The following is a 27039-nucleotide window of genomic DNA, read 5'->3' as shown; positions in this document are numbered from 1 at the left end:
TTGTCTTAACCAATTTGTGTTTAAACATAAGCACTCCAACATTAGTCTGCTGCTGTGTGAAAGTATCCTCAGTGATTGAGGTCCGGTCCAACGGCTTTAGTAAATCACTGACAGACAATGTCCATTTAAATGATTATATATTGGAAACATAATTATATTATTAAAAACCTGAGGCTTTATGTTTTATTATAAAACTCAAAATGTGTTTCTAAGGTCAAAGTGACTCAAAAATATAGCACAGGTCACATGGTCACAGTTTGTTTATTAAGCGTGCAGGGCAACCACCCAGTAGAGCATTACAGTAATCTAGCTTTGAGCTCATGAACGCATGAACTAACTTTTCTGCATTTGTCCTTGAGAGCTTGTCGTAATTTAGATATATTTTTAAGATGGAAAAACGCTGTAAGCATAGGTGAGCCATACCTGGCTAATTCATCTCAGACACGAGATCAAGCTCTTTTAGAGGAAATTACATTTTACTGTGAGGGTTTGTGCTGCTGACCTATTTACAGTCGCTGTATAAAGTTACATAAGCAATACAGTGACAACTAATGACAATTAATAAACTCTGGGGGGGGAGAGGGGTGTGAAATTACATCAAATGTATTAGAATTATATCGCAATTGTAAAATTTACTTGCATAGTAAGATTGATAGTCAAGATGGAGTCAAAAAAGCCTCTGGGTCCGAACAAAGTCCCCTTGGTTTTACTCAAATAGTAGGTTTTATGATTGATCTCAGTCAGTCGAATGATTTTAATCTGTTTATTAAAAATAATCATTAAAGCTCTTTCAGTGGAGGTAATTTTGTCAATAACTTTTGTCAAAGTGTATACAAGGCAACAACACTAGGCTAAATAAATTGACCGGCCTGTAAAAGCAAATCTGAATTTAAAAAGGGTCTGAAATTAATAATTACAATTAGTCATTTATCAGATGCTTTGATCCAAAGCTAGAGGTGAAAATGCAGGTGTTTTAATAGAATTTATTTACAGGAAGTGCCTTGTGGCTTTGTACCTTATTGTGAAGAAACCACCAAACGCTGCTCTCTCACGAACCTGAACATGATATCAAATTTGTACTGAATAAGTTGTAAAATGAAATGTATGTTGAAATGAAGGGACTTCAAGTATGGAATTCAAACATAGTAAGTAAGGTATTATATGGCTTCAATGTACTGTATGGATTATTTTAAGGTGTTTTTTATACTTTCATTGCATGAAAAAGAATGACAAAGATTATTTTAATATTTTATTACTTTAATAGTAGTCTTTGCTGCCATAGTTCAACATTAACATGTTTGTGTGAACATAATCATTTTAGCACCTAAACAGGATTCTGTTGCTGTGTAAAAGTATCCTCAGTGATTGATTAATCTGATTAAAATTATTTTCAATTTCAAAACAGCAAAAACATAATGAGAGTCTTAAAATATTTTATCTAAAAATATGCTGCTGATTTCAGATAAGAACTAAATTCTAATGAAACACTAACAGAAACAGTAAATGAATCTAGTAGTTCTTTTGTCTTCTGACGGCACAGGAAGTAGAAACACAGATGTCTTCAGATTCCCAGAGTCTCTTTGGTCACCTGACATCCGAGCAGGACATTACCCACACACACACACTGAGACAGGTCGCCCACTGAAACACACACACACACTCAAATCATCAGTGTGTGTCAAAGAACTGAAGATATTTGCTCAAGCGTGTCTTGATGAACGCTGACTGAGTGAATGTGGTCTGGAATGGAGATCTCACCTTTCTGAGAGCCGATCCATGACGCTGCCTTCATGGCCACAAACTGCCACTCGTCCCGCTGGTCTATTTTACAGCCGTATAACCAGATCAGAGCCAGGAGAGTGGCCCATACTGACCCCTCCACCTGTGCACAAACCATCATACACTGCATTTGTTACTGGACACAATCACCGCTGTCTTATTATTCATCACATCTCTCACCTGTGCTGGCTTCTGATTGGTCAGCTCATCCTCCGTCTTCCCAAACGCATCAGCCAGTGTGGCGTCCAGATCCCAGCAGCCTGACGCCTTTTGGAGAGAAACCAGCTGGAGTAACGGGTCCTTCTGGGGATCAGGAGCAGCTGAACACACATACAGAGAAAGAGGAAAATCTGTTCAAATATAATGCCAAAATTTCTTGCCTCTTTGTCCTTGTTGGTTGTTTTGACCTCAATATTGGACTATGTTAGGAATGTTCTGGTTCTTGGTGGTTCTTTGACTCATTTAATCGTACTACCAAAAGTTGAGGCAATTATAGACAAATAACTCATCTCTTGTTTCATCTCTATGCATTTCAATGCTATATTTTCTAAATGTCAATCATTTGTTAACAAACAAGTATTCATTACTTTAACGAGCTCATTGTTTCTGCATTAAATTATTACAATGTTTAAATTAATACATTTCTAGCTAACTGTGATTTTGTATATGTGCATTTCTGAAATACATAACTTAGACAGTCATCTCTGATAACAGATCACTCTTAATGGTAATGTGGACTCATGCACTTTCTGTAAAGCTGCTTTGAAATGATGTGTGTTGTGAAAAGTGCTATAGAAATAAACGTGAATTGAATTGAATTGTTTAGCAGTTATTGTTTGGTAAAACACATAAAGGGGACCAAATGTCCCAGTAATAACCTCCTTCTTCTTCTTTTTTTTAAATAGTAATTTTTGACCTTGTGGGGACATTTTTAGGTCACCATGAGGAAAAGAGCTTATAAATCATAGTAAATGAAGTTTTAGAATATGTAAAATTGCAGAATCTTTTCTGTGATGGTTGCGTTTAGGGGATAGAATATACAATTTTTACAGTATAAATATCATTGTCTATGGAAAGTCCCCATAAAACATCAAAACCCAACGTGTGTGTGTGTGTGTGTGTGTGTGTGTGTGTGTGTGTGTGTGTGTGTGTGTGTGTGTGTGTGTGTGCGTTTGGTTTATATTACATTGTGGGAACCAAATGTCCCCACAAGGATAGTGTGTGTGTGTGTGTGTGTGTGTGTGTGTGTGTGTGTGTGTGTGTGTGTGTGTGTGTGTGTGTGTGTGTGTGTGTGTGTGTGTGTGTGTGTGTGTGTGTGTGTGAGAGAGTATACCCCCTTGTTTGCCAAGAGATTTTGCTTGATGAAACTCTCTAAAATCACTGCATCTGACAACAACAATCATTAACCATAAGGTGACTTTGCATTAGAGGTTCACATAGAGTTTGAAATAAAACTCACACACACATATCACAAAAACATGTCAATCACTTTGGATTAATTGTCTTACTTTCTGAGAGGCAGAGATTTTTTCCCTGAAAAGACAGAAAACAAGAGAATTCATGTCTTAAGTAAATCTGAAGAATTATATTTTCACTATAAAATCACTATAAAATGACTGTATGTTTCTCTTGTTACAGTAGAAAAATTCAAAGTAACAGACTAAAAAATGAGGCATGAACAGCACAAATTAAACACATTTGTTTGATGATGATGTACATCACAATGTCGGAGCCCTGACAGAAGTTTGTGAAATGGCCTTCAGTGTGTATGTTCACTTACTCAAAGAAGGCCATTTCACGAACTAAAAAAAAACGGACGTGAGCGCTCTGAAAGCGGCACTAAAAGACTGCTTTAAAACTTTCACAGAGACCTCAAACAGAAAGCACAAAGCCTGTCTTCATTTTGTAATTTTAATCAATGTTTCACCAACCAATTGCCTGGATTTAATAAATAAGTAAATATAGTAGAAAATAGATAATCACGACACGGAGGCGCCGGCGTGTGAACTGGAGCTCATCTCATAAATGAACCAAAGCTCAGCGTATAAGGTAGCCTACTTGCCTCACACATACCTGAGAAATATATCTATAGAAAGCTTGAAATGTCTACTTTTAAACAGAACAATTCAAAACGAAAGAAAACAGACTGTTCTCTGCTTATGTAATCCGTATGAAATGTGTATTTCTCTCTGGCGCGTTCACTACTGCGAAGATCGTGAGTCAGCATCATCAGCTTCATCTTTGCAGCCGACACTGACACAGAAAACACTTGTTTATTAGTAAACAATTAAAATGTCTCTATATTTGACATATTCATAATCATTACTTTTGCCAGTTCTTTGTGACAGCTTTTAGGTGCTTTATTGGCAGTGCCACCCTTACATGTTACATGAACGCGTCACCACCGCATCAGCACCGAAAACATGGAGATTTTTTGGGGGCATTTTGTTTGTGTTCACTGTTCAGGCTTTCTCAATTGTCTTTAGGTTAATGTTTCAGTTAACAGTTTTTCAGTTGTTTTCAGTTAATTTTTTCAGGTGTAGGCTACAGGAGCAGCATAGAGTACTCTCGTGGCTGTAGACCGTAATGTTTTCTCTTGGTTCATTTCAGTCAGTATGAATTAATTTTTATATGTAAGTCGCACCTGACTATAAGTCGCAGGGCCAGCCAAACTATGAAAAAAAGTGTGACTTATAGTCCGGAAAATACGGTACTCATAGAAAGTGTTGAATAACAATCGCCCATCCTCTGAATCCCTGACTGTTGAATCTGCTGGGAATCTGCTACAACTGTCAATATGCCAGCACATTCAGATAAGAAATAAAAGTGAACAAACAGGAACAATACATAAACATTAATTTTTCTTGCAGAACCACATTAGTATCTTGCCATCTCTAAAGAAAAACAAACATGCACAAACACCATATGTAAAGCTATATATTTAAATGAATGCAAAACTAATTTCTTGGTCTAACACACACCACCACAACAACAACAACAACAACTCAACAATATTTTTAAACAGAATCAGCAATAATTGAATAATCTTTCCTCAGATGCAGTCTTATGTACTAACATGTAGTCCTCTAACTGTGTTTGCATTAACAAATGTTAAACGGTTAAATCACATGCATTAATAGGTTTAATTTGATAGCCTAAATATTTATACACCACTAGTCAAAAGTTTGATCATCTCCTCATTCTTTATTATGACTATTTTACATAATTGAGATTAATAGTAAAGTCATTAAGCCGGTGGCGTGATTACTGATGAGCGACACCTGCACGCCGCACTGGTCTCGTATCTCTCACGGAGGAGCGGAAGCATAAAAGGAGGAGTGATGACAGTGAAGGACAAGATGGAAATAAGTATAAAAATATGTTATAAAATAAGTATAACAAGGCGTAATGTTAAAGTCACATGCAAAGCTACAAAAAACACCTAAGCATAAAACCACAAGAGAAGATTAGTCAATATGATTTATCTTACCATGTTTTTCAAACGGGTCTATACATGCTTTCACTGAAAACAAATTAATTTTACATGTTGTTAACTGTAATGTGACAGTGAATCATTTAGTGCTCTCTGTTTAGTGCTGTGGTTTGGTGAGGCTTATAAACCAATAATTTAATGTAACAGTTTCTTCAAACATTGCATACTTCACACTTTCATAAAAATAATATTACATTGAAGTGCAGTTACCCGGCAGTGACTTACACTTAGGCGCACGTCCTCCTACAGGAAGAGAAATCAAAGGTCAGAACAGATTCAGATCTGGAGAAAGACAAGAACAGACACATCCAAAAGAACTAACAAACAAGAAAAGCTTTGGAATAGAGGTGGACTGATATGGATATTTCTGGCCCAAAACAATCTTTCAATAACCCTTTGTATTGTTTTGTTTGTCGATGAACCCATAAAAACAGGTACGACTGTGTCCATCCTGAGCTTTATTGGAAATTGTATGTTGGTGGGTCAGTGTAACTCTAATAAGATAAAACAGCATTCCCTTGTTTTATGTTACATCAAACTGATTAAATTTGTAGGTATTGTCATGAGTCTGGTTCTCTCTCTGGCTTTTCCTGTCTTTTTCCCCCCTCTGCTGGTCAATGCTGGTTATTCCTCTCTCTTTCCCTTTTCCCCTTCAGCTGATTCTCATTAGCTGTCATCTCGCTGATTCATTTCAGTATCATGCTGGTGGCTATCTACAATCCCGTCTCGTCTCGGGTTCAGGTCAGCCGTTACACTGTCTATTAATATTCTCTTCTACATTGTGTCCAGCCCTCCCGCTGTCGACGAACGCCCTGAACAGACTTTGTGCGTTGCTACGCTCTGCCCGTGGAGACGAGAGGTTAAGAGTCTTCTAGCCGGTCTCCCTGATTTCTGCTGCCTCTCAGTCACGCACAAGAGAGTTGAGAGAGGGTTCCTGTTTATAAGACTGTTGACTGTTTGATCTGCACTATTAGCAGCTACCTGAGTTCCTGTTTGAAAAGGCAGTTTATCTCTGCTTCATCTGCATTTGCCTGCGTTCCTGTTTGAAGAGACTTTGTTTTCTGCTCTCTCAAAAGAAATAAACTCTGACTCTCAAATTGCATATTGGATCCTATCTCTTCCTTACAACAGGTATAATCAGGTAAAAATACCTCCTTAAAGCAACAACTGCACATGTTCACTTTTAGAGTGTGTTTATAAATTCATCTTTTGAAGACTTAGATTAAACTGCTTGATTCATATGTATTACGTTCACTTGCGTTTTATGAACTTTTTGAAGCATCAAAGTTTAAACGGGGCTTGAGATACTCTCCCTGAAAACAAATTAATTTTACATGTTGTTAACTGTAATGTGACAGTGAATCGTTTAGTGCTCTCTGTTTAGTGCTGTGGTTTGGTGAGACTTATAAACCAATAATTTAATGCAACAGTTTCTTCAAACATTGCATACTTCAGACTTTCATAAAAATAATATTACATTGAAGTGCAGTTACCTGGTGGTGGTGGTGGTGTTGCTGGTGGTGGTGGTGGTGGTGGTGGTGGTAGGATAAAACTGAGAGACCCTAGTTCAAAGGCCAGTGACTGAGCAGGTACTGAACTTACAGGAAGAGAAATCAAAAGTCAGAACAGATTCAGATCTGGAGAAAGACAAGAACAGACACATCCAAGAGAACTAACAAATAAGAAAAGCTTTGGAATAGAGGTGGACTGATATGGATATTTCTGGCCCAAAACAATCTTTCAATAACCATTTGTATTGTTTTGTTTGTCGATGAACCCATAAAAACAGGTACGACTGTGTCCATCCTGAGCTTTATTGGAAATTGTATGTTGGTGGGTCAGTGTAACTCTAATAAGATAAAACAGCATTCCCTTGTTTTATGTTACATCAAACTGATTAAATTTGTAGGTATAATCAGGTAAAAATACCTCCTTAAAGCAACAACTGCACATGTTCACTTTTAGAGTGTGTTTATCAGTGTTTATAAGTTCATCTTTTGAAGACTTAGATTAAACTGCTTGATTCATATGTATTACGTTCACTTGCGTTTTATGAACTTTTTGAAGCATCAAAGTTTAAACAGGGCTTGAGATACTCTCCCTGAAAACAAATTAATTTTACATGTTGTTAACTGTAATGTGACAGTGAATCATTTAGTGCTCTCTGTTTAGTGCTGTGGTTTGGTGAGGCTTATAAACCAATAATTTAATGCAACAGTTTCTTCAAACATTGCATACTTCACACTTTCATAAAAATAATATTACATTGAAGTGCAGTTACCCGGCAGTAACTTGCACTTAGGCCCATGTTCAAAGGCCAGTGACTGAGCAGGTGGTGCACCTACAGGAAGAGAAATCAAAGGTCAGAACAGATTCAGATCTGGAGAAAGCCAGGAACAGACACATCCAAAAGAACTAACAAATAAGAAAAGCTTTGGAATAGAGGTGGACTGATATGGATATTTCTGGCCCAAAACAATCTTTCAATAACCATTTGTATTGTTTTGTTTGTCGATGAACCCATAAAAACAGGTACGACTGTGTCCATCCTGAGCTTTATTGGAAATTGTATGTTGGTGGGTCAGTGTAACTCTAATAAGATAAAACAGCATTCCCTTGTTTTATGTTACATCAAACTGATTAAATTTGTAGGTATAATCAGGTAAAAATACCTCCTTAAAGCAACAACTGCACATGTTCACTTTTAGAGTGTGTTTATCAGTGTTTATAAGTTCATCTTTTGAAGACTTAGATTAAACTGCTTGATTCATATGTATTACGTTCACTTGCGTTTTATGAACTTTTTGAAGCATCAAAGTTTAAACGGGGCTTGAGATACTCTCCCTGAAAACAAATTAATTTTACATGTTGTTAACTGTAATGTGACAGTGAATCGTTTAGTGCTCTCTGTTTAGTGCTGTGGTTTGGTGAGGCTTATAAACCAATAATTTAATGCAACAGTTTCTTCAAATATTGCATACTTCACACTTTCATAAAAATAATATTACATTGAAGTGTAATTACCCGGCAGTAACTTGCACTTAAGCCCATGTTCAAAGGCCAGTGACTGAGCAGGTGGTGCACCTACAGGAAGAGAAATCAAAGGTCAGAACAGATTCAGATCTGGAGAAAGCCAGGAACAGACACATCCAAAAGAACTAACAAACAAGAAAAGCTTCTGGAATAGAGATGGACTGATATGGATATTTCTGGCCCAAAACAATCTTTCAATAACCATTTGTATTGTTTTGTTTGTCGATGAACCCATAAAAACAGGTACAAGTGCCATTTTTAGCACTCTGTCATTTCCAGTGAACGTTACTGAATTGATGTTATGTTGGGAATTTTGTCTTAGCACCACAAACACATTCTTGCAAGCTCAAGAAACACCTACAGACTGAAAAGAACCACTGACCACATCCTCCCTAAAACTGAACATTTTATATCTTAATGAGGTCAACTCAACTACTCAAATGTATTAAACTGTGAAGGGACAAGAAAAGCATATGAAATCCTTGCTGTCAGGAAAACACAAAACACACACATCCATACAGACACAATCAGAGCTTTAAAACAGCACTGATATGAAACTGAAAAGAAGAGTCTATATATTAATTATCTTACCAGTCAAGCCTCCAAAAGCCATGCCTAAAACACAAATTAATTTCACATCATCATGAGTTGTAGATATTAAATGTAAACTGTTACCTGACAATGAACTATTCTGAAATGATCAAGTAAAACATATTGAATCCTTGCTGTCAGGGAAACACACACATCCATACAGACACAATCAGAACTTTAAAACATCACTGATATGAGACTGAAAAAAAGAGTTTACTTACCTTTAAAGCCTCCAAAAGCCATGCCTAAAACACAAATTAATTTCACATTAAAATGAGTTGCACACACCACAAGAACTATAGTATGTTGAAATCATCATTTTAACTTGAAAAATGTGAGTGGAGCTTGTCATTTAAAAAGCTGCCATTTTCGATATTTGTTCTATTTGATATTTGATATTTGTTTGTACCTTCGATAAAAGTTGAGACATTTTTACATTAAAAAAGCCAAACTAATGTTTTTGTTTCCAATATGGTAACTAGACTTCCTTCACATGCAACCTGATGAGGTCATATGGACAGGGCCGTCCCCAATGTTCAGACATCTGTATTTTTCTGAGGTGTGAAGACTCAAATTTCATCATTTAATGTTTTTAGTATTATTATTACTTTTTTACCTTTCATTAATATTCGTAATCAGTAGTATTATGTATCTCTTTTATACTCTTTATAAACATTCATAATTATTTGTACTCATTGTATTTTGTGAATATGTGGGAGAGACTTTGGGAGACTTTGGACTTGAGTGTGCTGCTGGACTGAAATGTATATACAGTTTTTCATCAAGCATAGTATAAGGGGAATACATTCCAACGTTAATGGAAACCATATGTTCTTCTGCTAAATGTATGTGTTCCTATGGTGATGTAGTTTTTTTCCTTGGTCAGGGATATAAAAACCAAGCCCTGTTTGTCCGAAAATTAGAGAAGAGATGGAAATAATGGAAAGATGACTGAGCAGCTGAATTAGATCTTCGCTAGTCCAATGTCTCTCTCTCCTATGTTTTATATTAATTAAATAAATACGAGATATCTTTTGGCAAAATCACTGGTGTCTGTTTCCATGAAATTAAACAACAGGGGAAAGCAAGATTCTTAAATCAACAATTTGGCGTCACGAACAGGATAGTATATCCAGAAATAATGTCTCAAGGTAAGACTTTTTCCTTTATATAAAAGTTCTAAGTCTGCCTGATGATTAGAGACAATGGGCCCTATCTTGCACCCAGCGCAATTGACTTTGTACACTGACGCATGTATCATTCCTATTTTGCACCCGCGCAAAGCGCGCTTTTCCCTCCACAGAAGCACGTCGCTAAACTAGGGAAAGAACTTGCGCTCCCTGGGCAGTTCAGCGCAAAAAAGGAGGCGTGTTCCGGCGCAAACGTTCCTTCATGCTATTTTGCAGGTTTAGAAAACAATTGCGCCACTAACCAGGAAAAAACAGTTTAAAGTCAGTGGCGCGTTGCGCATGTTATTCATATGCTATTTTAAGGACGCATGCTTGGCCATAATCAATGTAGCGTGTGCACAACGCGCATACACTCTCTCATATACACAGAAGCAGCAGTTTTCATTTTTGCAAATCATACATTATTACGATAGATAGATAGATAGATAGATAGATAGATAGATAGATAGATAGATAGATAGATAGATAGATAGATAGATAGATAGATAGATAGATAGATAGATAGATAGATAGATAGACAATTTATTATAAAAGCATACATCTAGCTTACACATTTACCCAAATTATCATACGCCTTTTTAACCGAAGTTAATTTGGGTGGGTTTCTCCATCCCCAACGTCCCTGACGAGAGTGTTGCTCTCCTTGGCTGTGAACCGCTCCTGGCGCGCGCCTGGCAAATCCGCCGTTATTATAGGAATCCGCTTTAGAACAAGCGCGCCTGCTCTTAAAGGGAATGTGAGCTGACGCTCTGATTGGTTTATTTCACGTTACGCCCAAACCACACCTATGAGTAAAGAAGCTACTTCAGACCAACCCATTTTAGATTTGCGCCTGGCGCAAGAGTCATTTATCCCGCCGGGAAAATAGCAACAGCGCCAAGACCCGCCCACAAAGTTACTTGCGCTTTGCGCTTTGACACTTGCGTTTCAGATCGTTAAAATAGGGCCCAATGACTGTAACTGCTAAAAAGAACTGTGTTGTTTAAGGAGCCTGTGGTTTTGCCAAAGAATATAAAACATAGTATAATAAAAAAATAAAAATAATTCAATTTAATTTGGCTTATTTAAGTTCTCTGAAAAGTAAACCTCTAAAGTTATTTGATATGCTGGGATTGAGAAGGATCTTTTTTAGAAAAAAGACCATCTAGTCAAAAATTTGGGAGAATTAGCTGTAAGACGGTAAAACTATTATTTGCTGGTTGTCACTGATTGGTGGTTGGATAATATGGCGAGACTGTTTAAAACGATGGCAGAGTAATCTCTAAAATATATCCAACACACGGAAGATTCGTACTCGAGGCGAGGAGGTGAAACACAAGCAAAGCTCGATTGACATGAGCGGTTAAGTGTGGCGAGTCTGTTTAAAACGATGGCAGGGAAAAACTCTAAAACATTAACACGCTGGAGTAATACGAGTTAAAATAGTTGGGATCGCGTGCATTCCAACTTTGACCGTAAAGCTGTTCAAATATTTTGAGGATACTGATCAGAGTAAGCTTAAAGAAAGGAAAAAAAAAGGAAAAAGAAAACAAGAAATTAATCTGAGAGAAAATCCACAAATATTTAAAAAAAATAAATAAAAAAAATAGTTTTGAGTTAACTGGAAACTAAACAAAAATACTGAAAAACATTGAAGTTAACTTTTCTATAAAATTTTCTTTTGTTCTGTGAAGGGAGAAAGAGTGAGGCAGCCCCTCCCTTCAGAATTTGCTCCATACCTTCACACACACATATACTGTAGTTTGGAGAAGGGAGGGAGAGAGAGAGAAGAAGGGTAGCCTCTGACACACACACACACACACATACATAGCCTACATGCACATATGCATACACACACATACATAGGCTTGCAGTTCTGCGCGCACACACATAATATACAGAGAGAGCGAGAGAGAAGCAGAGTACCATAGCCCCACCCTTAGAGAAACACACTCACAGACACACACATCCCTGCTGTTCTGGGCAGCACAAAGTAACTTTGCAAGATGGCAGAAAGTGACTGTAACAGCAGAACAATTTCGGCTTGGTACCTTGAAAGAAAGAACAAGAAACAAGCTAAGCTTTTGAAAAAAGGACTTGACATAAATGCAAATATGGATGCACAGTTACACTGGTTCGAGTCTCAAAAAGACAAGATAAAATCACAAGCATTTCCAATACTGGCAGCTCATTGGATTGTAAAGCAAGGTGGAATTTGTTGTGATATAAATGGCGGTCCAGTTCCACTTGCTGAAGTAATGAAGCCTCAAATTGAAGCATTTAATAAGTTGAACAAAATCATGTCTATTAAATGTTCAGATGGAGAAAATACAACCAATGATGATTCGTTTGATCCAGATTGGACAAATATAATAACTGAAGCGGAAAGAAAATATTCACAACCACCAGTGAAATCCGCAACCACAGTAACGCCTCCTCCTTATAAACCAATCTATCCAGCTTTGCCCGAACAATATACAAGTTAATCTAAACCTGTGACACAGTCTCAACCTTCGAGATCAAATGGAGGTCCAGTTGACAAGATGTACATTGCATCTGCACAAGCAGCTCCAGTAATAACAAGATCTAAATCAGCCCAGCCAAACAGAGACATGTTGCGATGTACACCAGCTCGTAATTATGGATCTGACTGGGATGATGAAACAAGAGATGACGACATGATCACAGTTGACAAGATCGGTCCTGAATTTTCTTCACCTGTTGTTAAAAGGGAAGACTTACAATCTGAAATGATGACAGAAGAGAGACCATTCACACCAGGAGAGCGTCAAGCCATTCTCACAGCCTTGCCTCCTCTGAAGAGACAAGATCCAAACACAGAGTTTTGGCGAGAATTAGACTCTCTGGTTGAAGCACATCAAATGACATTAAAAGACATACACACCATTGTGAAAGCTAAAATCCCAAGAGACAGATGGGAACGCTTGCCAGCTTCGATAACCACAGCCCAATGGATAAATTTGTGGGTTGATGACCAGGGGCGACCTCTGGGTCTTTGGCAAGCATTAGATGTGTTTCGAAAAGAAATCCAAGAAATCTTGGGGACTGGAAAAATTCCTTTCACATTAGTGACATTGATTAAGCAAAAGGATGATGAATCTCCAGATGAATATGCTCTGCGTAAGTGGAATGCTTACGAGAGATGGGCTCTCTGTGCTAAGAAACAACCTGACAGAGATGATGTATAGTTCACTGACACACTTGTGGATGGACTTAGTACAAAATACCAACAAGCCTTATCACTTGGAGTCAATCCAGGTGAGACATATGATCAGATTTTACAATGGGCTGGGCGCTTAGAGATGGCTATGAGATCAAACAAGGAAGAAGGAAACAAGCCAAATCGAAGAGGAGTGGCAACAGCTCAATACAACATGGACACAAAGAAGAGGATGATTTTCTGCACCAACTGTGGAAAGCGTGGCCACTCAATAAAAGATTGTTGGGCTAAAGGAGGTGGAGCAGAAGGTCAAGGTCCATCATTTAAACAAGTCAGTGCAAAAAAAAAATGATGAAACCTCTCAAGGGAAGACGTGGACTGAAGCGCAAGTCCGTCAGCTCATAGAGGGAATTATGCATCCGCAATAGGAATCAGCGGCCCCCTGTATTAGTAAGAAAAGAGACAATCGCCTTTTCGTCAATGCATTGATAGGGGGCCACCCATGTGACATTTTGGTTGACACAGGAGCAGCGATTTCGATAACAGATCTGAACCTACCTACAACAGATGAAACTATGGAAGTTGAAGGAGTTGGAGGAGGTATCACTAAATTTCGCAAAAGTATACAAGTTCCTTTGCAAATACATGAAGATGAAGTCTTATGGACATCTTTCTGGGTAGGGCCGAATTCACAAGGAAGCCTTATTGGCATGGACATTCTTCCACTGTTGAACATGATCATATTTACAGACAGTCGTCAAATCGCTACAACAGCTGGAATAATACCACACGAAGATCGCACATGTAATCTAACGTCTGTTGGTACAGCAAAACCAATTATCAGAGATTGGGGAAAAGATGGTGTGTGGGGACTTCTGTGCAGTTTATATCCAGATGTTTGGGCTAAACACAAATTGGATTGCGGTAAAGCCAACATTGACCCTGTTGTTATTGAGGGACCGATACATGCCCCTCATAAACAATACCCTATCCGACCTGAAGCAAGACAAGCTGTGGAAGAGATAGTGGCAGACTTGGAAGCTGAAGGAATCATCAGACAATCTTCATCAACCACTAATAGTCCTGTATGGCCTGTCAAGAAATCGGATAACTCATGGAGATTAACCATCGATTACACAAGACTTAACAGTGTAACACCAAAACCGCATCCTATTGTGGCCAATCCAGCCACCATTCTGAATGATATTCCAGGAAACGCAAGAATTTTCACAGTATTAGATGTACTGTCGGCTTTCTGGTCTATACCTATTGACGAAAGATCTCAAGAGAAATTGGCCTTCACAGTGGGGGCAAAACAGTTTGTCTGGAACAGACTCCCACAAGGGCTTAATCTATCTCCTGTGGTATTCCATAGAACTTTGGACCAGTTCTTAACGGAGCGAAAAGCTGAAATTGAGAGTTCAGGGAGTGTTTGTATCCAATATGTTGATGACTTGTTGATTGCAAGCCCAGATGAAAACAGCCATATATTTGCTCTGAATGTTGTCCTACAAGCCCTTAGGAAAGGAGGATTCAAAGTCAACACAGACAAAGCACAGTTGGCCAAAACCAAGGTTATCTACTTGGGCCAAGAAATATCTGTCGAGGGAAGGAGAATGACAACAGAGCGTGTAGAGGCATTACGGCAACTCCCAAAACCTCTAACAGTTACAGGAATACGGAAGGTGATGGGACTTTTCAACTACTGTCGCCAGTATATACCTGATTTTGCCAGCATCACTAGTCCTCTCATCGACTTGTACAAGGGAGGAAAGCCTGGAGTGGAGCAGATAACCTGGACACCAGAAGCTGAGGAAGCATTTACATCTATGAAAGAGAAACTGACATCAGCCCCAGCCTTGGGACTTCCCGATGGACGATTGCCATTCCATTTGTGGACCAGGGTGGGAAATGAGACCTACTCAGCAGTACTGTGTCAAAAACCAGGTGATCGATACAGACCAGTTGGATACTTTTCCACAAAGATTCCTGTCACAATGATTGGTCAACCACGATGTATACAAGCTCTCGATGGTGCCACATGGGCAGTGGATGCTGTGGAAAATTTGATAGGAGCACAAACCATCATACTTCACACTCCACACAGTATAGTGACGTTGTTGAACAACACAAACATCAAGACCATAACTGACGCAAGAAGAGCAAAATGGGAAGCAACTTTGTTGAACAAGGATTTGAGAGTGGAAATAATCAGAGACACATCCCTTAACCCTGCAACAATGATGCTAGAACCACATGAGGGAACACCACATGAGTGTGAAAAACAAGTAGAAGAGGAAAGCCATGGTCCTGTTAATCCAATCCCTCTTGAAAATCCAGATAAAGAGTTATGGGTTGATGGATCCAGTTATTACGTTGATGGAAAATGACATACTGGATGGGCTGTAGTGGAAGCTGATGGAACTGTTGTGAAGAAAGGAGCTCTTCCTGGGCAATTTTCAGCACAAGTAGCTGAGCTCACGGCACTTACGGAAGCTTTTGAACTATCAGAAGGAGATCGAGTCAACATCTACACAGATAGTCGTTATGCTTTTGGTGTGGTCCATGACTATCTTGCTCTGTGGAAAAGACGTGGACTTATCACTAGTAGCGGGAGCGAAATACAACACGCTTCCATAATTCGTCGCTTGATTGCAGCATGTCACTTACCAAGAGAAGCAGCCGTGATCAAAGTAAAATCACATCAATCAGACAAGTCCAAAGAAAGTCAAGGAAATGCGGCAGCAGATGCAGCAGCTAGAGAAGCAGCTTTACTACCTCTTACTCCTGTTACCATGGTACAGGAAAACAGCAAAGATAATCCTGAGCGCCATCTTCTGTCATATCAAACAGAGACAGATGAAGAGAAAGAACAATGGATAAAAGCAGGAGCGAAAGAGGATGATCAAGGCATTTGGAGAATTCCAACCGGACAAGTGGTGATGCCGATTGGAACAAGAAGAGAACTAATGCAGCTGTATCATGGAAAAGTGCATGCTGGAGCAAAAGCAATGAAAGCTCAAATCAGCGAGACGTGGTGGTGGCCACGAATGATGAGAGACATTGATGATTACTGTAGAAGATGCTTAATTTGCATGAAAGCAAATGTGGGAAAATCTGTAAAGGTGCGAATGTCACATGCACCCAGACCAACAGGTCCATGGACACACCTCCAAATCGATTTCACAGGACCTTTATCACCCAGTGGAGGGTACCAATACATTCTAGTAATCATGGACAGATTTACTAGGTGGGTGGAAGCATTCCCTACGAGAACTTGCACAGCTGAAGCGGCAGCACGAGTAATGGTGGAAGAAGTTTTTCCTCGCTGGGGTCTTCCATATGAAATTGATTCTGACAATGGAACTCACTTCACTGGAAAACTGATGAAGGAAGCAATGAAATTGATGGGGATCAAACAGAAGTTTCACATTCCGTACCATCCGGAAAGCTCAGGCATGGTAGAACGAATGAACAGATCGTTGAAAACCGCTCTTACCAAAGCCATTCTGCAAACTGGCCAAGGTTGGCATAAGTTATTACCTGCTATTCTGTGGAACTTGAGAGCAACTCCAAACAGAGTAACAGGACTAACTCCTTTTGAACTGATGACTGGAAGAGCAATGGTCCTACCTCCTGATGCTCCGCCACCTGCGGGAACAGGAGGAGATTCTACTTTGTTCCAAGAGAAGTTACGACGCTATCTAACAATGCTGGACAAAGCTACCAAAGACAATAATAAGAAAGTGCGAGAAGCTCAACAGCAATGGGATGAAAAACATACCACTACTGATATTCCACACATTCCTGAGTTAGGCAGTTTTGTTATGGTCAAACGCATTGCTAGGAAAGGTTTAGAGCCTAGATGGGAGGGACCATATGAGATACTCTTAACAACCGATACAAGTGTTTGCCTTAAAGGGTGTAGGAACAGATAGATGGTATCATTGGTCACAAGTTAAACCTTGCTTAGTGAATGAACAAAATGATAATGATGGCTTATGGCCTGATATTGAGCACTGTTCATCCATTAGCTTTAAAGATTGGGAATAAAGAAGTGATGTTTAATTATTTCTCTGCTTCCATTTCAGGGATCATTTCCATTGACATTGATTAGAGATGGTTGCAAGTTATTCTCGATACCCAGCAACAATGGTATGCTTATTTTTCATTTTACTTGGCATTTACCAAGGAAGCCAGGCTTTATGGACTCCTCGAGTTCAAGGAATCACTCGGAATGCAACTCTGAAATCAGGCCAACGTTTTACTCTTCCCTTTATTTCCAAATGGGGATTATGGGATTGGGTGCCACGTAATGATAAAGATCTTGATAAATATCGTGAGGGCATCTATGGTGGATGTAACTTTCATCATCAATGTTACAAAAGCAGAATAATTTGGCCGGTGAAAGATGGGGGGTATTCTGGTAGTGCTCAAAGACGAGAAATTTGTTCAAAAGAACAATGTGAAATTGTGGGGTTAGACCTCATAACATCTACTAATGTGGAAATGAACTTCATTTTGAATCGGACCCACATGCTTACAATATGGGATTCACTAGCCCAAGGCTGTATCTATCCCATAGTGTTGCCATGTGAGGGGTTTCTAAGGGATACTACCTCAGGGACAACCAGATTCAAGGGAAATTACATAAGAGTTTGGCATTCGGAAGATGCAAATGAATATTGTGAGACTGAACTAGAAACTGGGGAAATTGGACGGTGTTTTTATCTTTCTGCGGAAAAGACAAACAAAGCTAATACTTGCCCAAATACGACTACAGCACCAGCTCATGGTATCTTGTTAGCAAAAGAAACCAAAACCTTGATAAATGAAGCCCATATGGTGCGACAACGCATTAATTATAACTTGATATCTCTTCTTACTGTTTTTGATCAGTCCTATTGTGGAAATTTCACACAAATACGGAGTTGGTTGGAAAAAGAAATTAAATATTATACCTAAAGATCCTCTGAGAAGTCGAAATCGTAAATCTCGAAGTATATGGGGAGATATAGCGGGGGTATTTGGTTCTGTCAATTCAATTAGTAATACTGCTCAAATGAATCAATTAAGCAAATATACTCAGTGGGTGGGAACAATGACTGGGAAAGGACTCACTGAGGCTCTTCAAGGTTCTCTACATATTATAGCAGCGGGTCAGCATCTTAATAACGCAGCGAAGGAATTGGCAGATGCATTAACAAAGTCATCTAATTTTGAGACGCATCGTGCAGCGTGTTTATTTCTGGCTCAAAATTTGAAGGATCAAATGGTAGAGGATATTCAAGTTATTCGAATGGGTCAAATTCCTGAGCGAATAGTGGAATCTGTGTTAGTGGTTTTCGGTAATCAATTTAATTTGACTTCTGCTAAGCATGTTCCATTAATTAAAATTGTCATTAATGAAAATTTGTTGTCAGGTTCTGGAACATTACCCTTGTTTATGGTATGGCCTCAATATGGGAAACGTAATATTATGACAGTTAGACAATTCCAATCAATGGGGGTTAGACAAGGAAATTCAGTAATTAGATTAGGAAAGAATGGATACTGGGCTGAAGGTGATACACCAATGATTTCTACCACAGACTGTTGTGTTGAGGAACATGAGTGGGTAATTTGCTCATGCTCTACAATGTTCAGTTTATCTCTTAATGGATCTGCAGTTTGGGAAGTAGTTCCTTTAGATCAAGCCACAGGTGCATGGCAGGTGTCAGAAGCACAGTGGTGCATATTACATGATGGAATAAGTGAAAATATGATTTACGGAGGGAAGTTATGTCCAATTCCTCCTGATCCATTTTGCGTTGAGATTCTCTATCCTCTTTATTTGGGTGGAATTCATGTTCCACATGTGCAATTGTTGCAGTTAGAGGCACAGTGGTGGAATAATGATTTGGTGGAGGAGAGGAATTATGAACTCTTTGAAATGGTTAAGAGAGTTAAAGGAAGTGTTAAGGCAGCCAAAGAGGAGGGAATTCAAGCAATGGGTCATGTCATCGTAGCGAATGGAATAGCTAAATTGATGTCTGAGACAAAATTAACTAAAATTCCAGGAAATCTGTCATGGTCAGAATGGATAGTTTTGACTATGGTAGTAGTCTTGGTGATTCTGTTAGCAATAAATATCATCATATGTGTCACTAGGAAGAAAAGTACCAAACCTGTTAAATTGGTTATTACTAACCAAATGGATAGAACCGGGAACGGGAAATTCGGTGTGAAATAGAAGATTTTACACATTCTACATTACATACAAAACACAACCTCACAATCAATGCACACCCGCTTACTGATTTTCTACCCCAAGGGATAGGATCCTTTAACATCAACGTTTATTTTAGTTTGTTGTTTTGGCCAGGAACTTGAGGAGTTAAGTAATTAACGAGTCAAGGCACTGGCAGAAGACTTATTACTTCCTTATTTCCTTAGATGATTGGGGTTTATTTTTAAATACATACACATAGATGTTAAATGACACATAGTATGCGGGGACATAACATGGGTTGGGGTTCTTTGTTCTTTACTTTTTGTTTTGTTTTCATTTCTGTTTCTAGTCTTCTATTCTTTATATCTATTTCTTGGTCTGCTTTTCCTCCTCACTATCACTTCTATAGGTTGGCCACCTGGGAATGATGGTGGAACTGACGGCCGTAGTTCCAGTGGAGGGACTGAAGACTCAAATTTCATCATTTAATGTTTTTAGTATTATTATTACTTTTTTACCTTTCATTAATATTCGTAATCAGTAGTATTATGTATCTCTTTTATACTCTTTATAAACATTCATAATTATTTGTACTCATTGTATTTTGTGAATATGTGGGAGAGACTTTGGGAGACTTTGGACTTGAGTGTGCTGCTGGACTGAAATGTATATGCAGTTTTTCATCAAGCATAGTATAAGGGGAATACATTCCAACGTTAATGGAAACCATATGTTCTTCTGCTAAATGTATGTGTTCCTATGGTGATGTAGTTTTTTTCCTTGGTCAGGGATATAAAAACCAAGCCCTGTTTGTCCGAAAATTAGAGAAGAGATGAAAATAATGGAAAGATGACTGAGCAGCTGAATTAGATCTTCGCTAGTCCAATGTCTCTCTCTCCTATGTTTTATATTAATTAAATAAATACGAGATATCTTTTGGCAAAATCACTGGTGTCTGTTTCCATGAAATTAAACAACAGGGGAAAGCAAGATTCTTAAATCAACAGGTGTATATAATAAAGGTTGTGATATAATTGCCTAATATTAACTCTACTTTGGTGCTGCAACACTGCTCGTCGATGTCAAAATGTTTGAGATGACCAATCAAATCTAAGTAGGCAAGGCTTTATGCTCACAATGTGAGAGCTGTAAATAGCTGTAAATTACAATGGAAATGTTAAACGACTGACAGAAATCATCATTAGAAACGTTTGTTAAATTTCAAAATACATTTGATTGTGTTAAAACGTTACTCTGTGTGTGCGCTCAGTGGCTGGTATGAGAGACTTGTTGCACTTTGCAGTAATCTAGAATGATATTAGAGTATATCCTGTTAATAAAAGCTGGATGACTTGTGTTGCTGAATGACATGCAATTAATTTTAAATATATTATATGTTGGAGCAAGCTGATATGTATATATAAAAACATTTCCTTTTACATCCAAATGAGATTAACACATCAAATGTACTATAGTAAATAGTCAAGCCACTTTTACACATGCAATCAGAGCACTAAACATCTGTCTGAAAACTTAGTTTACAAACACTAGTTTAACTTGACACAGTATTGGCCATACATTTCATTGCTGTGACCCTGAAACAACATTTGATTTCGATTACTTGAACAAACCAAATGTAAAATATGTAACAAGAACATTATTTTTGTAATGATAATATGAACAGACACAAACATCCTCACAAGTTCACAATCCTCGCACTAACCGCGTCTCTGCTGCTGCTGCTGCTGCTGCTGCTGCTGCTGCTGCTGCACTCTTCTCTGCTGCTGCACTCTTCTCTGCTGCTGCTGCTGCTGCTGCACTCTTCTCTGCTGCTGCTGCTGCTGCTGCACTCTTCTCTGCTGCTGCACTCTTCTCTGCAGCAGGGGTCCTTTCACAGTCTGTCTGCTGTCTTTATTAACGGCAATGAAGGCTGTATGAACACTGCTCACTCCTGCCTGAACACTGAGCGCCATTATCTTTCTCCTGATGCCCTCAACATCTGCACCACATGACCTCTCCTCCTGCTCCAGAAAACGGATCCGGGTCCGAGCCGCCAGCCGGTGGACGGCCAACCTGCAAATAACATGGGGGAAATTTGTTGGATTTGAAAAGCAAAGAGTTGATATCATCCAATTCAATGTATTTCTGCGTGTTTGTGTGTGTTACCCAGTTTCCTCAGTTGGTTTGAGGCAGAAGTGGAGCTGGTTTGTTACTGGTTGATCTTTAAGCCTGTACTTGACTGTCACTTTTCCCTCAAAACCTCCTGAACTCTATAAAAGAGGGGCAGATTTTTTATCATCTAAACAAATGAGAGACACTGGTCTCTTATTCTCATTAAAGAAACACATGCTATATCATCCTACCTCTCCTTTAAGTTGGGCGTAAATGAGTGCCCTTTGACCCTGGAAGAGCACTTTGATGGGTTGAGACAGTGTGTCAACAGTAATGCCATCTGGAAGGGTCCAATCCACAGAGATATTAAACACAAGAGGCTGCAGCGCAAACCTGAGGGACTGCATCACCTGAGATAGTTTAAGAGAAAGAGAAACCATTGAGACATTTGACTAGGAAACATCTGTGCCTGTGAAATCCAGTGGAGAGCTTTACTTTGGGCTGCATGCGGTCGGTGCCTGTGATGAACTGAGCGTGACCAGATCCTTCCCTGGCCATTCCTGTGATGAGGGCGGTACTTGCACCCTCACCAATCCCGAATGAGAAACACCTGAAGAAAATAAACTCTGTTACTGTAAGTGATGAAGAGATGAATGATGGGAAGATCAAACCCAGCAGACCTTTACCTGTGAGAGTGAACATGACGTTTCACCAGGTCCAGCACCTCTTTAGTGTTTCCCACCTCTCCATCAGTGAAGATGAACAGCTGAAGAGAGAAAAACATCTTAAAGGGATAGTTCACCCAAAAATGAAAATTCTGTCATGTCGTTCCTAATCTGTAAAATTTATGTTTATCTTTGATGCACAAATGAAATTATTTTTAATGAAACCTGAGATTTCTGTCCCGGCATTGAAAGTAGATTTACCCAAAACTTTGACACTTAAAAAAGTTCATAAAACATAAGTATACGTAATCCATATGAATCGAGCAGTTTAATCCAAGTCTTCTGAAGAGACACGATTGCTGTATATTATGAACATTCAATGATTAAATTTAGGCTTTTATTCACATCTAAACTTGGTAAACACAGAGATTCAAAGGTGTGTGCTTAATACACAAGAACCAATGAGGTTTGTTCTGGCACGTCATGCATGAACATCATTGAACATCAACTACAGATCCACGGCCCAGGGCTGCCTTTATCATCGTGAACCCAAGTAGACCGTAGAGCCTTTGCCATCAGTTAGGGATTAAGTGTTATTTTATGTTTTTCAGTAAAGGGAAAGATGACATTTAGAGGAGTTTCTGTTATTGAATGTTGTGGTTACCATTGTGGTGAAGAGTAGCACGGTCAATTGTGGTTTTCACTTTGATGCAAGTTAATGTGTTTAATAATCCCAAATCACAATTTTCATTGAGGCAAAATTCGCCAAGGAGCAGGTGAGCATGTGCCGACTGTGTCCATCCTGAGCTTTATTGGAAATTGTATGTTGGTGGGTCAGTGTAACTCAATTAAGTTAAAACAGCATTCCCTTGTTTTATGTTACATCAAAATGATTGAAGTAGCTTACAACAACAAAATTAGAATTTGTAGGTAGAATCAGGTAGAAATACCTCCTCAAAGCAACAACTGCACATGTTAACTTTTAGAGCGCATGTATGTGTGTTTATCAGTGTTTATAAGTTCATCTTTTGAAGACTTAGATTAAACTGCTTGATTCATATGGATTACATTCACTTGCGTTTTATGAACTTTTTTAAGCATCAAAGTATTGGGTGAATGGACTTTAAATGGAGGAACAGAAACCTCTCAGACTTCATAAAAAATATCTTCAGTTGTGTTTTGAAGATGGACAAAAGTCTTATGGGTTTGGAACGACATGAGGGTGAGAAAATAATGGCAGAATTTATATTTTTTGGTGAACTAACTCTTTTAGCCTAGTTGATACTTTTACATGACTGTCAGTGTGTTGTTCAGATGCATGTTGAGGTGTTGTCGTACCTGTCTGGGATGGTCAGGGTTACAGGGCTGACTGTAGATGTGTTTTAGAGGCTGTAAAATCTCTGTGCCGCCCAGGTCTGCTTGCATTTCCTTCACTCTCTTCAGAGCCTCATCCATTGTGTCCTGACTGTACTCGACACTCTGACTGCAGTGAAACACACAAACACATTTAACATCTAATCTCCTCTGACAGATTTAAAAACTGAATATCTGAATATCTATGAATGGAGATCTAGTTACTAACGGGAAGAAGGACTCAAAACGAGAGCCAAATCCATAGATATTGAAGTAGCATCCCATGGGCAGACTCTTCAACAGTAACAGCAGAGTGTCCTATAGAGACATGGACAGGTATTTCAAGTTTCAAGTTTCAAGTGTGTATTTATTTATATAGCACATTTAAAATCAGCAAACATGGCAGACCAAAGTGCTGAACAAAACACAAGATAAAGAGACAAGGGTAAACCACACATTCATGACAGAAGTCATGATTTAAACTCAACATGACATCAAAACTGACTCTATTTGTGATGCACTCCATCAGAATGAGCAACATGTTTTTGGAAAAACATGAATTTTGGTTTTCCATTTTTTTGTTGTTTTTGATGTTTTCAAATGTTCTAAAATTCTTCCAAAAAAAGTCTGAAAATTTAACAAATCAGTGTTTTTTTAACAAATCGTTCGACCTACTGAACGAATAAACCCCTTTACGGAACGAGAGTCAGTGATTTTTGAGTCTGAACAAGAGACAAAATGAGCGATCGTTCATCTCAACGAGGATTTGAAGAGAGAGGGCAAGTCATTCTTTCAGTTCAACAAGCAGAGAAAGCGGCTGAAATGTAAAAAAAAAGTGTAGCAATGTTATAAATATGCACAAAATTTATGAATGTGTAAAATGTGTAAAAAGCTTAATGTTTTGAATCTTGAATCTTGCCTTTGCGCTTTCTATGCGCATCTGTGCTCCTTTCCCATAATGCATCATGTCACCCATACTGCCAGATCTGTCCATCACGAAAACAAACTCGCCTTGAGTTGCCAGTGATGACATCACTTCCTCTGGGAATTCTGGGTACAAACTTATCATGACCACTGGGTCCCTCATCAGAGAGCCTGAAATAGAGAGAGAGAGTCAGTGAAACCTCGATCACTCAATCCCATAATGCCAGTGATCTGCAGGTCCGACCTGATGGGGCAGTGGCCACTCCTGCCTCCACTATAGCAGAGGGCTGATGGGTATCCTGATAGTACAGAAACAGCTCAACGTCCTTATCAAACATGTGACCAGGACTCAGATTCACCTACACACATAAAAACACATGCATAACACTGCTGTGCTCACACATCCAGATAAACACATGAAGACACACACAGTACCGTAGCCTGAGTGTGATCCGAGCGGAGGAACACTAGAGGATCCAGAGTGCAGTTGGACTCTAGTTTGGAGATGGGCTTTGGAGAGCTCACATGGACACTGAGAGTCAGCGTGTAAGGAGCAGCTCCACATCCTGATGAAATCTCTGAGACTATACCAGCTACTGAACCTGACACACACACACACACACACACACAGAGAGAGAGTGTGTTAGAATCAGCTTCTCTCCACTAATAAAGTGTGTGTAGCAGCTGCTGTACATGCTGGTGTGTATCGGGGGTTGAGTACAGCCGGCAGACAGAAGCGCAGCGAGTGGTCGGCCTGCACATCGAGCTCGGTGACGTAGATGATGGTGACGGCAGCGTTCTGACCCGGCGACAGACACCCGACACTCAGTCTGAACACATCAGGACTCTCTGCACTCTCTTCCAGCAGAAACGCCTGCTGACCCGAACTCACAGCGTCATCATACTGATCCCTTGCCTGCAAGACACAGTTTTGTTACGTGGTGCAAAAAATATGCAAATGAATGTCCAGCAGACTTATATTTGGACTCACGGTTTCTCTGTCTTGCACCTCTGCCACAATCTCCTGCTCTCCGATCTTGGCACTGAAGTGGCAGACAGCAGCATCAGCGGGCAGAGGGAACACGAACAAGGCCTCCAGGGGGCGCTCTTCCTCATTCACATACAGCAGAGTGGAGGAGACTGTGGAGACATGATCCTGAACACGAACCTCCACTGAGATGCTCTTCAGAGGCACTGAGGCACACAAACCAACAGAACAAGAACAACATCACATCACAAAACGTCATAAAAACAAGATATAGATTGTATAGACCTTATGCACCAGAGAAACAAGGGCGCCCCCATCTTTGGAATATTGTCTTTTAACTTCCGTTTTGCGGTTGCTCTGTATATTTATATGGCATTTCTGTCCAGGAGTAATTAGCTTTTTAAGTGGATTTACTTAATGTAAAGTTAACGAAAGTTATCATGAGGACTGTAATGTTTAAAGCAGATGACTTAACAAATGTAAATCGACCGGGAAGATTTTAAAACGAGCCGTTCATTAATAAACACGCAAAACGCTGTGAAAATACAGACCGGAAGTCAAAAGACAATGAGCGCAGCGCTGAAAAGGGGCGGAGCTACATAAGGTCTATTATAATAAAAAATTCTGAATTTAAGAAGAACATGGCATTTGTGAACTACCTTCACTATAAAATAATACCGAGATAAAGACTTCGCAACAAACTTCCCTGTTTGAAAAACACTCCAGCTCTCCCACATATTAAAACATAAATACATTCGGAAACAGTAAAAGTAAACAGGTGAATTCATACCCGGCTCATTTTTCTCAGTCACAAGACCGCAGTTCATCATTCTCACACAGCGTTAGAGGAACTAACAATGACCTACTTTAAAAGTGAGCGAAAGTGAAAATCAAAAACCGAAATACACCTTTGCTTTAAATATTGACAGAAGACTCAATAAATGAGTAAATACGTGTTTCTAGCGCAAGATGATTTCTGGACGTCGTTGAAACGGGAAGTCGTTTCAGTCCGAGTCAGAAGACCAGAGTCTGCGCTGAGATCAAAGATCCTGCTATTTAAACGCGCAGGTTTGGCTCATGAATATTAATTAACTGCAGAAGCAACGTGACGCTGAGATTTTTAACTAATTTTCTAAACAGCAGTTTATAGATATATGGCTGATTCTTACATCAGGGGTGATCATTCCATGTACTTAAGAAACTTTTAATTGTATTTTTAATAACTTTTCCTAACTGTCTTCCGCACGCGAAGTGGAGGTTTCTGCAGAAAGTATCTGGATAGCAGATAGCAAACTGACAGTTAATTATTTTATGACTCCAGACCGCCGCGGAGGTACCACAAGCTCCGGTCCGGAACGGATCCGCAAAACGGGTCCGGAATGGAGTCCACTTGCACAGCGCAACGAATCCGGAACAGATAAGGATTGCGGATCCAGACCAGATCCGCGGCAGACCCTATACCCGTATCCGCGGATAAAGCAGCGTATCCGACGCGGATCCATAGTGGACCCGTTCATTTCGGTCAGGAAACCTTTCAGAT

General features: G+C 39.3%; 1 protein-coding gene across 1 annotated transcript; it reads right to left on the bottom strand.

The window, feature by feature from the left end:
- Positions 1-1275: 1275 nt before the first annotated feature.
- On the bottom strand, positions 1276-26496 carry LOC311283163 (von Willebrand factor A domain-containing protein 5A-like). The gene is made up of 25 exons (XM_084397409.1): positions 26290-26496; positions 25503-25705; positions 25205-25427; positions 24947-25113; positions 24756-24870; positions 24507-24682; positions 23817-23905; positions 23573-23717; positions 22256-22335; positions 22065-22179; positions 21821-21979; positions 21624-21727; positions 21181-21530; positions 9118-9141; positions 8897-8920; positions 8297-8356; positions 7554-7613; positions 6766-6864; positions 5483-5515; positions 5270-5302; positions 3288-3312; positions 3113-3165; positions 1960-2099; positions 1759-1882; positions 1276-1641 (listed from the first exon to the last, which is right to left on the bottom strand). The coding sequence occupies exons 1-25, from the start codon at positions 26327-26329 to the stop codon at positions 1562-1564; spliced, it is 2721 nt and encodes a 906-aa protein (XP_084253535.1). The 5' UTR covers positions 26330-26496; the 3' UTR covers positions 1276-1561.
- Between the last annotated feature and the right edge of the window lie 543 nt (positions 26497-27039).

The sequence above is a fragment of the Rutilus rutilus genome (assembly GCF_951802725.1).
Source record: "Rutilus rutilus genome assembly, chromosome: 23".
NCBI lineage: Eukaryota > Metazoa > Chordata > Actinopteri > Cypriniformes > Leuciscidae > Rutilus > Rutilus rutilus.
The sequence above is the reverse complement of the archived record's forward strand: the minus strand, read 5'-3'. Positions and strand labels throughout refer to the sequence as shown.

Bases quoted from the DNA above. Each gene is read 5' to 3' on its own strand.
- LOC311283163 (XM_084397409.1), bottom strand. From the start codon at position 26,329: ATGATGAACTGCGGTCTTGTGACTGAGAAAAATGAGCCGG. The intron at 25,114-25,204 runs GTACAGCAGCTG...TGTGTGTGTCAG, and splicing joins CCCCCGATACACACCAGCAT to GTTCAGTAGCTGGTATAGTC. The intron at 5,516-6,765 runs GTAACTGCACTT...CTCTTCCTGTAG, and splicing joins AACACCACCACCACCACCAG to GAGGACGTGCGCCTAAGTGT.